The sequence below is a fragment of the Mytilus trossulus genome, chromosome 6 (genome assembly GCF_036588685.1).
Source record: "Mytilus trossulus isolate FHL-02 chromosome 6, PNRI_Mtr1.1.1.hap1, whole genome shotgun sequence".
NCBI classification, from domain to species: domain Eukaryota; kingdom Metazoa; phylum Mollusca; class Bivalvia; order Mytilida; family Mytilidae; genus Mytilus; species Mytilus trossulus.
Window position 1 is genome coordinate 57,941,149 of NC_086378.1, and position 13,354 is coordinate 57,954,502.

A 13,354-nucleotide genomic window follows, 5' to 3' on the forward strand; every position below is an offset into this window, starting at 1 on the left:
TATAAACGAGGGGTATTTTTGTTTATCACGGTAGCTATGTGTATTTATTTATTGTAGTTAAGACATTAAAAAATACACAAAAAAAAAATAGAAACTAAGATAAATAGATTACATTTTGTATACAAAATATATATGACCGCAATATTTTTGTTTCGTCAAATTGTGGATGAGAATTTTTTTAATGAAAAAAAACATACCTCTCCCCTTTTTTGAAGTTAATTAGTCGTTTACTTATTAAGTTTATAATGAACACTCATACATGTACATATTTGGTATATCACAACGTTTAATTAAGATTCCAGTCCATTTTTTTAAATATCTAAATTGCAAAAATATTCTATAAAGATATATACAGGTCTAACATTGTTGGGTTGATGTTTAGACGAGTTGTATATATATATATATATTATGATACAGCTTTTTGTCACGTCGAAACGACTTAATGATCAATTTAAAGAGAGTCCAATATTTTGCTATAATATTTTCGTCATTTTCATTACTAGTATATAGTTTACAATCTTTAAAAACAATCTGAGTTCGACATTTTTTGGGATTCTTTTTATTTCGCTCACGCGTTGAGGTTTTACAAATGCAGTTAAAATCGCATAAAGTATATTTATACTTATTTTTTCTTCCTTTTGTATACTAAAGGTGATTAGGCATCTTCATTTGAAAATCAATATTCACTCAAACAGTTGAAATGAAAGCTTGAATACGAAAACCAATGTACATCAGAATATAATACCAATCATTATCATCAATATTATAGAAAAAAACGGATGCACAGTGCCAACAATTGTTGTTAAATGATGGAACTTTATGCGACTGTAATACAAGTGAGAAGTTTAGATAGCCATAAAACCAGGTTCAATCCAACATTTTCTACCTAAGGATATGCCTGTACCAAAGTGAGAACTATGACAGATGTCTTCCACTCGCTTGAAGTGTTTAAACTTTTTATTTTGACATTTCAAAATCGTTTTTTTTTATTTATTTTCCTTGGTCAGCAAATATTTTAATGTAGCTGTTTGCTTTTAATCACTTGTTGCCCACTAGCGCCACATTGAAAACTAAAAACCGCCAACAAAAGATATAGATATGTGGACAACCAAGTTATGAATCTTGCTTATGCTTATTCGAAGTAACAGGATTCGTATTTTAAACCGGACACATTCTTAAAATCAACAATAGTTTTACATGTCAATCAGGAAACCTTTTCGCCTACATTGCAAATGCAATGTGTATTTTATATAATGCCTGGGGGGTTGTCATACATACCTTCACATTAATGACGTAATGTTGAATTATTATATATAAAGAAATTAAAATTAAACTTCGCACATTAATATTGAAAACAGAAAAAATGATACAACACTTGCTTGAAATACTTGTAGGAATTTATCTGATACCAGCAGTTTCAGGTCAGTCGCGCAGTTTCTTTGATATGAACTGTCCTCGGAATATATTTGTTAATTTAAGGAAATGTGAAGTCTTTGTTGAGTCTCGATTAGATTTTACTGACTTTAGACAATGGACATCTGAGCTTGAGAGCGCAGTTAAAGTATCCTTAGACGTAACCTGTAAGTCGAAGGGGGTATTCTTCCTCCCATGGCCAATGAAAGCGAGAGGACTTATCGAACTTAACGTGAAAGGATGCGTACTGGCAGGATACTTTTCAGAGTCTTTGACCCCTACAAATTTGAAAGATGAACTACTGGAGTTATCTTTAGAAAATTGCGTTATTGCAGGCAATGTGAAACATTCAATAGATGCATTCAACAAACCAGTGACCAATGAAATCGATTGTGGACAACAAACCTTAAAGAGATCGGTATGGCGTAATATATCCTACACGAATACGAACGACATGGATGGTGTTACAATAGATGACTTTCTGAAGTTCTTTTCATCACTCGATCAATTCCTTAATAACATTAATCGAATTAAATATAGATGCAAATATTCCAATTTAGAATACATTGACGAAAGTATGGGCAGCAATCGCAACAAACATAGTTTCCTAATGATGACTGCTTATTCAGATTTCCCGAAACTTCACACATTTCTTTGGACATATAATGGATACAGTAGCGTACCCCAAGAACTAACTGATTGGAGGAAATATTTTCCACAACTAAAACTTTTAGACCTTTCGTATAATAATATTACAAAGTTCAACTTTTTGGGAGCACCCTTCACAGAAATGGTATCAAAATCAGAGCCTCTAGTGATTGATCTGACTCATAATTCTGTAACTGAAATTCCAGTAGACATGCTGGATTATTTTACTGGTTCTGTGCCGATTATTGTTGATTTAACTGGAAATCCGCTAAGATGTGACTGCAACTTCATACGATATAAAAACTATGTTATGCAAGCGCTGAAAATATTCCAGAAATATGGAAACCTGTCTCGGATAACGTGTCGTTCTGTAATAATGCACAGAAAAATACAGCTAGTAAATTACAGTAACAATAATTGTTAAGAACATATCATTTTGCTTTCAATTTCTTGGCCATCTCAACATCTGACACTTAACCAGGATATAGTTAAGCTATTGTAACAATGATAGTTGTAGCATATGGTTTCTGTGTGTTTAAATTTGTAACATATACGAAATAAACGAGAAATATGAATAATTTCGTTTATGCATGTTTCATTTGATGTTGCCACCCATGTTAATTCGTGTACACAGAACTCATATGTACAGTTTACATCGTTTAAGCGTCTTTTGTTTTCAAATTTCCTCCTCTAGTAACATATCAAGACGGCTTAATATCTGTTAAAACCAGACCATGAATGAATTGTAAACGTATAACTCCTCAACACTTAATATATAGATATAGGAAGATGTGGTGTGAGTGCCAATGAGACATCTCTCCATCCAAATAACAATTTAAAAATTAAACCATTATAGGTTAAAGTACGGCCTTCAATGTATAGTTGTGTGTAATGTTTGCTTTATTCCAACTTTTTTTTTTATTTCACAACTTAAATATCTTTATATTAATTTCCATTGCAACATGTAATAAGAGTATTTCATTTTCCTACACACTATCTTCATATTTTGATATCTTTATTTTTTCTGCATTGTTTTCAATTATTTTACAGATTTTGTTCAATTAGCTTCAGTTTAAAAAAAAAAAGGTGAGATTCGGTATGCATGTCAAAGAGACATTTTTCTCCTATATTTCAAATGAAGTGGATTTAAGCAATTTTAGTCAACTGTACGCCATCCACAACAAGAATAACCAATACTAGTTAGTCTTCTATAAAAGCCCCCGACCATTCAACTTAGCAGTTTATTCAATGAACACCTGACAACAATAGGTATTTTCTTCATAAAGTCATTAGCTTCTTTGTAACATATTTGTAGGTTTTTATAGTGATTAAGATTATAACACAATGCTGTACTCTTAGTTTACATTTTTACATATTAGTTATGTCTGTTTGTTTTGTTCACACATCGTTGTAAATTCCTTGAATTTGATGCAACTGTCATATGAATGAGAGGTTTAGCTAGCTATAAAACCAGTATTTAACCACCATTTGTCTGTACAAGAATATGACTGTTGTTATCCATTCGTTTGACGTGTTTGAGCTTTTGAGTTTGCCATTTGATTAGAGACTTTCATTATTAAATTTTCCTCGGAGTTCAGTATTTTTGTTTAATTTTACTTTTCACAAGATCGAAGTGAAACATACAGTTTAACTTTTTCAAATACCACCAAACACTATTCTATCGATCCAAAGAAGATAATAAAAATATGCAATGATCGCCTTCCAGGGCACAGTGGGCCTAATTGTAGCCGTGAAATATCCGGTTTTAGAACAAACCTTGACAAATGTAGTAAATAACATTTGAAACATCTACATCTTATTGCGGTATTTAAATTGTTGTAATATGAACGTTACAATCCGTACACTTTACTACTTTACTACTACTGGTTTTCTCGATATCAAAGTATCAATCTAATAAATAAACTCATCTTAGAAACTATGATTTTTATTTTTGTTATATTTCGCCAGACGCGCGTTTCTTCTTTAAAAGACTCATGAGCGATGCTCGAATAAAAAAAAGTTCAAAATATTAAATAAAGTTCGAAAAGAATTGAGTTTTTTTTATATGGTTTTCCAAATTTATAGACAGACAATTCTTATATGGTTTGTTGTACGTCGTTATCGAGCTGATGATACCCTCGAGGACTAATAGTCCACCAGCAATAATTTATTCCTAGGACATTATTATACTAATACTATTTGACAAGTGTCACTTGTTGTTGCAACAATCACTATAAAAAAATATTTTTGGCGGTGTTTTTTTTTTGTGGTCACATAAAGTACATAAATGTATCTATTTTTTATATTTTTTTTCATTTTAAGCTTGGATTTCAATCAGATATGAATGTTAAATAAAGATTTGTTAATCCGTTGTAAGAGTAATTACTATTTGCTATTCACCAAGAACCCGTCTTCGAAATCCTATAGCAGGTGTTAAAAATGGGAAAGTTAAAGATGGTAATAATTTTATTGTGGCTTTTTAAGCCTTTGACAAGTTTCGTACGTTACGAAACTGAGAATCTTTATTACATCTACAATTTAATCAATCGTAATGGCGCCATCAAAACAGCGTTACGTCAAAAAGTCATAGTGACATCTCAATAAACGTGGGAATTATTATTATTGAGTTAAGTAGTTCTTTTATATATAATTGACGGACTTTAAAAACGGAAGACTAGGCTATTTTGTTTTAATCCACTTTTCCAATAAGCATTTTAAGTTAGATAAATGTATAAACATAAATTCACTTGATTTCAAAGTTGTTCTAAAAAGAACTGGCAGTTGAAACTTTGGTACATGTATTCCTGTTGTTACCGTTGTTCCTTTGTTTTTCTCTTACAGTTGATGTGTTTCCCTCTGTTTAAGTTAGTAGTCCGGATTCTTTTACCTCAATATGATTAATAGTATTGAATAGAGTATATTACTGTTTACTAGGCCTTTATTTATATGGTATTGAAGATTAATCTTTTGTCATTAAGTTATTGAATTTGTTTGGTTGTAAATCTTAAGCTGTATGAAGGGTAACGTCTAGATTTATTTTTTTTATTGTAAATCGACAATGATAACCTGTATTATATTTGCATAGCTGAAACACAAACAACCTCATACTGTTTTCATTGCCATTATAACCTAAGCATTTTTACATAAGAAACGTTTGCAGTGGAATGCACTCGTTGATACTTTTCCACGCCAGCAATTAAAACATTTAATGAACGATTATGTTCCCTTACAATTGTTTGAAATTCATTGATTGCACAGCTGACATAGCTTCTTGTAAAAGAAACATTTCAATTCTCGCGAAAAGAGAAGACAATCCGTGAAAGGCATACTTGTAGTGTTGTAAAAAATAGACGGAAGATACCAAGGAACAATCAAATTTATTCACGTCACACACACACACACACACACACACACACACGAAAAGCCACATGTGGATCAGGATCTGCTTACACTTCCGGAGCACATAAGATCACCCCAAGTTTATGGTGGCGTCCGTGTTGCATAGTTTTTGGTTTTCTATGTTGTCGGTTTGTCTTTTTATTATTAGCCATGGCGTTGTCAGTTTATTTTCGATCAACGAGTTTGAATGTCCCTCTGATTTCTTTAGTCCCTGTTTGACAATACCACCACAATAGACGTTCCTGCACTAAAAGACGAACAAACCAACAAAACACTGCATAGAAAACTATAGATTGCATAATACGAACACCATAAAAACTGGGCTTCCGAAAGAAAAACCTTCATTTAGATTCATTCTTCTTTAATTATTATTTTCGTGCATTGTTTTCATTAAACATTTCATTTGTACGTACACTAGGCTTTCGGTATATTTTGGAGATTAACGTTCATCGTTGAAGAAAAGGCTACGTATGAAATATATGTTGGAAGATCTGGACGGACAACAAAAGAGGGACGAAAGATACCAAAGGGACAGTCAAATTCGTAAATCTAAAACAAACTGACAACGCCATGGCTAAAAATGAAAAAGACAAACAGAAAAACAATAGTACACATGTACCCTTTTTGGTCTAATTAACTGAAAACATTTCACCAGATATTTACCACTGTCTAAATATTTTTATATACGAACGTATTTATCCTGAAAAAGGGTATTTTCGTTTTTGTAATTGGTAACAAAAGAAATATGTCAAACACTCAGTGCTAGATTTTTCCCCTCATATACTCAAGGTTTCGAAGAATAACAAAATATCTATCAGAATACCATGGTGAATTCCCTTTGACAACACTTGACTTTCATGTGGTTACGCCTTAGTTAGCTTCTGTCTCTAAAATAAATTTTCCCGTTTAAATTTCCCTTCTAATTTATTTTTTTAACTGTCATACAGTGTCAAAGATCAATTTCAAGTCGGTTTTCTTTGCAGTTTTGATATGTTTATGTAAGTCCTCCTGAGAATAAGCTTTGTCTTGAAGCATATGTAATAATTTACTTTCAACTAAAACACGTTAGTTTTTGCGCTTGATATACTAATTAACAGGTTGTATTGGCTGAACAAATTTCGAATTAGTTTCAAACTTTGCAAATGTCTGATAATAAATCTGCAATTCTTGGAGGACTTAACGGTTTTTAAATGAGATTTCAAAGATGTTTATATCTGGCAATGCATTCATTTTTTTATTTACTATGTTGTTAGATAGGGCGGACTTTATATTTTTACTGTCAATTAGGCAAACTACATTATATTCTATTCGTAGATGTAGCTTTACTGGTGCTCTATCTGGCATAACATCGAATTACACAAACCATACCACATAAACCGAACTTTTAAATTACAATATAACTTATTCCCTAATGCTCGTGTGTAAATTTTAATGTGTTTATATGTTGCTCACAAAATGTTTGATTATATATATGTTAGCGGCAATAAGTGAAATTAGGCATTAAGCTTAAATCCTAGGCAATAAGCTAACGCCTAGGCATTAAGTTATTGCCTGAATTTTTCAGGCATTAAGCTTATTGCCTGAAATCTGATGATGATTATTCATCCTATTGCCGAACATAGCTTTAGGCAATAAGTGAACTCTGGAATGTATGCATATTAGGTGATTATTCTTGATATAAAGTTGTTTCCTAATAACATTTCTAGTATTACATGTGTAAATATAAATCCATTTGACAGATCTTCAAATTAAGCATGTTTAGTAAGTTTATTTAGTAATTTAAGCAATTAATTATAGTTGAAAACTGAATTAGCTCATACTTTTTTCATGTTTTTGTGTTATAACAAAATATTAAAAAAAATAAAAAAAGTGGGAGATTCTATAGAATAATTAAAATATTTATTTGAAAATATAGTCGAGGTGGTTTGAGCTGGTCAAAATTAGACAAAATTAAGATATGATATTTTGCTCACACCATTTTCAATTTTTTGTATTGGATAAATAAATTGCTTTTGTTAACAGTCCCACAATTTTGTTTAACACAAATTTCTATCAAGTTTTCATATTTTTAATTTATTATTGGATGCGTTTTAATTTAATTAACATATTTTATCAGTGATCTTATTTCCGGTCTCTTGTGGAGAGTTGCCTCATGGCAATCATACCATATATATATTTTTTATAATTAGAATGAAACTGGGCCCTGCATCAGGAAAATTCGAATCTCTTCTCCTGCTCAGTCCTATTAACACGCCTGTCGTATGTTATTTGCAGTAATAAAATGAAATTGTTGAAGTAGTCACAATTTATATGAAAGATGCACGAGATTTGACTTTGAACTTTTAAGTACATGAATGAAACCGTGACACTTTAAATTCAGCTCCCTCGTTATATTTAATTTTATCTATTTACAATCAGTTTGTTCAAATCTAATATATAACGTAGTTACATTTTTTTACTTATGTTTTGTTTCATAGAGTTTAAATGTACAATTATTATATCAAAACTATTTATAAACTTTACTTGAAAACTAATAATTATTTTCTGATAATTAATCGGTTTGTTTTTTTTAAATTAAAATTGTTGGTTAAAGTTTATACAATATTTCAATTTTTTCATTTGGTATATTTCTTTAAACCCAATACTTAGGAGTGCAGTTATGACATCCTAGTTCAAATAATCCCAAGACAGCTTCCATGTGCATGCTGAGACATGTGGTCAGTCGGTCATACATTTTTTTTAACTTCATTATAATTTCTATTCGAAGAGTATCTTATAGGACCGATCTTAGGACAGTTTGATAAACATATCTCATAATGATATGACGTAACAAATATTTTTTTGTTCATTTAAGTTATATATAATATGTACTTATACAGTTTGGTTAACAAGTTTTCTGGCTACGACGAATTTCATTTTGATTTGCTGTTCAGTTTTGCATCAGTTTATGTTGTATAAGTCGATTTTCGTCGAACAAAGATGCACAACACAGACGTTGGTGGGTATTACGATATTGTTCATATTACTGTGATAAGTCAGACCTTTCAAAAAGTAGGAAATTTAGAAATAAAAATGAACAAAATTAAAAATGTGTATGACTTTATACATAAAATTTCCGTTATTGAAATATAGCACTGGTATTCGAGTGAACAAAAATGGAAACAACGCGTTATAAATTGAATGTGTCCGAATAGCTTTTCTGGATATACCTTTCCTAAGCAACACGATGGGTGTCACATGTGGAGCAGGATCTGCTCCCCCTTCCGGAGCACCTGACGTAAATACAAACCCGATGATTAGTCTAAACCGTTTGGTTGATAATCTAAATTTTAGACTTTACATTAAGTATTTGAAGTTTGCTTATCTTAAATCTAACTTTTAATTAGAATATCACACAGCTGAATTTATCTACTGAACATTAAAAAGGGTATTTTAAATTCTTTTTCTCAACATATTTTGTAACTGACACTAACAATAAACCATCGCCACAGAGTGCAGTAAACACAGATCATAAATATTGTTCATACAACATGTAAGGTATTTCCCCAATATGTTATATGTTGATTTAAATATCTCTATGAAGGATGTTGTTAAATGCACCTGATAAATCAGTAATGCTTTAGTCTTGTGACTTTGGTTAGGTAAACGTTTGGGACATTTTTTTTAAATGAGAGATGATGTTAATAATCATTGTGGCAAAGTTTCAGTATACATCAAAAGTGCATGAAAATAAAAAAATATCAATTTATTCTGCTTTATTTAATTAATATACGTACATGTTTGGTATATAACAAAATTTGATTTAGAATCCGGTCCATTTCATAAATATCTAAACTGAAACTAGTGTATATAAATTTATAAATGGAAGTTTTAAATCAAGTCACAACACTTAATGATCAGTTCGAAGCGAGTATTCATTGATCTTTTTAATAACATAATATTCTCGTTTTTATTATATGTTTTACTGCCTTAAAAAGGATCTTCCAAAAATATTTCCCCCTTTTATTCATACATTTCTGTGTAAACTTTAGGTACATGGTCATCTCTGTTTGTCAATAGTTGTCGTCTAAAAACAATTATTGGAAAAATTACGTGTTTGAATATGTAGAATATAGGTTTTCATCAATCCATATTTACCCAATTTATTTAAAAAAAATCCCCTACGGTCGCAGAAAACGACGTGGTTATTTAATTTCACAGAAAACTACAGAAAATGTATGTCGCCCACACTACAAGTGCAGTCTGTATTTTATATCATGCCCGGAGGTTGTCATACCTTTTGAAATTAATGACGTGTACACATTGCAAGTACATATAAATAAGATTAAAATTAACGTTCACATATTCGTACTGGAAACAGAGAAAATGTTTCGACACTTGTTAGGACTACTTGTAGGAATTGATCTGATACTAACAGTAATATGTCAGTCTCGCAGTTTCTTTGATATGAACTGTCCACAAAATAAGGCTGCCAATTTTAGGAAATGTGAAGTCTTTGTAGACTCTCACTTAGATTTTACCGACTTTAAACAATGGACATCTGAACTTGAGAGAGCAGTTAAAATATCTTTAGACGTAACCTGTAGTTCGAAGAGGGTATTCTTCATTCCTTGGCCAATGAAAGCTAGAGGACTTACCAAACTTAACGTGAAAGGGTGTATACTGGACGGATTCTTTTCAGAGTCCTTCACTCCAACACATTTGAAAGATGAGCTACAAGAGTTATCTTTAGATAATTGCGTTATTACTGTCAATATGAAACAAGTGATTCGTTTACTGAGTACACCATTGACACAGGAAATCGATTGTGGACAACAAACTTTACAGAGGTCAGTTTGGCGAAATATAACATACACGCCTATGGCTACGAACAAACAGGATGATATTGAAACAGAAAATTTTGTATGGAATTTTTCATTCGATGAACTTTTAAACAGAATTAGGCACAGAGGATATAGATGCAAATATTTAAACTTAACATACCTGGATGAAGGTATAAGTACATCTCGTAGCAAATATCATTTTCATCTGATGACTGCTTATTCAGATTTCCCGAAACTTCACACATTCCTTTCCCCGAACAACGGATATAGTAACGTACCTCAAGAGTTAACCGATTGGAGGAAAAGTTTTCCACAACTTAGACTTTTAGATCTTTCTGATAATTTTATTACACAGTTCAACTTTTTGGGAGCACCTTCGACAGAAAAGATCTCAAAATCAAAGCCGCTGGTGGTTAATCTATCTAAGAACTCGATAACTGAAATTCCAGAAGACATGCAAGATTATCTCACTGGTTCTGTGCCGATTATTGTTGATTTAACTGGGAATCCGCTAAGTTGTGATTGTAATTTCCTAAGATATAAACACTATGTCATGAATGTGCTTAAAAGATTTAAGCAGTATGAAAAATTGTCAGGGATAACTTGTTATTCCGCAATAATGCACCAGAAAATACAGCTGGCAAATTACCGTAACAATAATTGTTTTAAAAGAACTTATTAGATAGGTTTCAATTTTTAGGACATCTCGACACATGAAAGTTCACCAGGCTATGATCGTGTTGTTATCTTACGTATTAGTTAAAACGATAGTTGTACGTGCAAGTTTTATCATATGGTGTCGATATGTATATATTTGTAACATTTACTTTGAAAAACTTGAATATGCATGTTTTCGTTTATTTATGTTTAAGTTGTTGTAGCTGCACTGTGATTTCCGTGCATCGCATATACACCGCACGATTTCATATCTTTTAAGTGTTTTAACTTTCACTTGCATCTTATATAATTAAACAGTCTTATAATGAGTTCGTTGAAGAGGTATAATTCCTGAATCCCACGTGCATCGTGTTTTTTTTTTAGATATTTACATGATTTTCATTTTAACCTTTCAATATCCCTATTTTAATTTACATGGCGACATGTTTTTAGATTCCTTAATTTTTACGGAATTATATTAAGATTTATGATATTTTTAATTTATGTTAAGTCTATTAGTTTATACGTATATGTTTTATACATAAAAGGAAAACTTTTAAAAAACAACGGTAGAGCTGCATCCAACACTTAAACTGAATGTACCATTTTTGCTTATTTTTGTACTGCATATGTGCCATTTGTTTTTAAATAAAAAGTTAATAAATTCGTAAATAGTAAAGTGAACAATAATTAAAAATCTATAAGTTTAATACATAAAAAAGAAGATGTGATATGATTGCCAATGAGATAACTGTCCACAAGAGACCAAAATGACACAGACATTAACAGCTATGGGTCACCGTACGGCCTTCTATGTCATTAGACTTAACATGATTTTCTTACACTTTTTAAAAACATTTTTAGCAACATTTTATTTTTATTTTATAAAAAAGTGTATTTGGTTCCTTTTATTTTACCTGATATAGTCCGGCGGCTTTGTGAAAAATTGTGCACATCCTGTTACAAGCATGAAATTTGGCATAGACTATCCTCAACTATTACTCTTTTATTTCAGATAGGGAGGCATTTGAAAAAAATGTCTCACTTCCGGTAAAATCCAAAATGGCGGACGTCATACTTAAATCAGCCCAATATCGAAGGCTAGCGTGTAAAAATGTCCTATTATCATGCTACTATCATAATATTTGGTACAAACCTTTGTGTTTTACTACTTTTGGATAAATTAAATATATTAGATGTCTTCAGAAACCCCACTTCCGGTTAAAATCCAATATGGAGGACATTGTACTTAAAAATAAGCTTATTTTTTTAGGGAGGGTAATTGAAATGTGTGTTAACGTATTGCTACTATAATTACATTGTGTATGAACTTTTCTTTGGTGCCTCTGATGGAGACAATGTATAAGACATATGTCTTAAAAACTCTTACTTCCGGAAGTATCCAAAATGGCGGACAGAGAAATATCAATTTTTTATTCAAATTTTCAACTTTTTTCAAAATGTAAAGAAAATGATTTTATTTTGTGCTGGTCATTAAACTTTTGGCTTTAAGTTATCCCCAAAACCAGTTATTCTAGCATGGTGTAAATACTGAGATATAAAGTTGACACTTCCGGTAAAAATATGACGTAAATTTCAAAGATGAGTCCTCAATGTAGAGTTTTGGATAGATTGATTTAAACAAAATAAAATCACTATAGTACTAAAAAATATTTAAAATTACTACTATTTGGCCAAGAATACATGTTTATTCACAGTAACCACCACATGCACACAAGGTAGTGCACGGGAGACCTGATTTTACACATTAAAAATAACCCAGGCATCCTTTCTTACATCCATAATGTACAAGCTTCTGAAAAAAGATGAGGTCTCAGAAAGAGTTTTTTTTAAAAAGGGACCCTCTTTGTCCCTTCATAATCCATTAGTGACAAGACTAGGTAGCATAAGAGTCAATCCAAAGCTCGTCTCACTAAACACCTGCATTAGTATATTACACGTTTTACATGCTTGAAAAGACTAGAACAAGTCGTGGGAATAGCCTCACCTAAAATGAGTTTTCCCTTTTGTGCAAAAATTGACTTTCTTGCTTCGTTAATCATGTTAGATCTGATAAGTTTGTGCGATCTTACAGTAAAACCCCGGTGATTTAGGCTGATCAATCATCATTCTTTATGTTAAAGTCACATCTTCAAATACCATCAATGTCTCCCACGCAGTCTTTTTTTTTCCTTTTCAAGCAAAGAGAGAACAGTATCACAACCCGTCATAAGGTATGGGTCAGAAATAAAAGTGTGTGATCACTCATTGCCTAGTGCATTTGAAAAGCCATTGATAGATATTAATCCAAAGATTTTTGCCTCCCCAGATACAATCTATAGTTCGTCTGCCCCTATGTCACGGAATAGCGAAACAGTATTGACAGCATCATCAGTGACTGTTAATCATGACTC

The 13,354-nt window shown here is 31.5% G+C and overlaps 2 protein-coding genes across 2 annotated transcripts; both read left to right on the top strand.

Moving 5' to 3' along the window:
- Window positions 1-1,363: 1,363 nt before the first annotated feature.
- On the top strand, window positions 1,364-2,485 carry LOC134722845 (uncharacterized). Its single transcript, XM_063586475.1, has one exon. The coding sequence runs from the start codon at window positions 1,364-1,366 to the stop codon at window positions 2,483-2,485; it is 1,122 nt and encodes a 373-aa protein (XP_063442545.1).
- Window positions 2,486-9,825: 7,340 nt separating this feature from the next.
- LOC134722846 (uncharacterized) lies at window positions 9,826-10,965 on the top strand. Its single transcript, XM_063586476.1, has one exon. The coding sequence runs from the start codon at window positions 9,826-9,828 to the stop codon at window positions 10,963-10,965; it is 1,140 nt and encodes a 379-aa protein (XP_063442546.1).
- The last annotated feature ends 2,389 nt before the right edge of the window (window positions 10,966-13,354 follow it).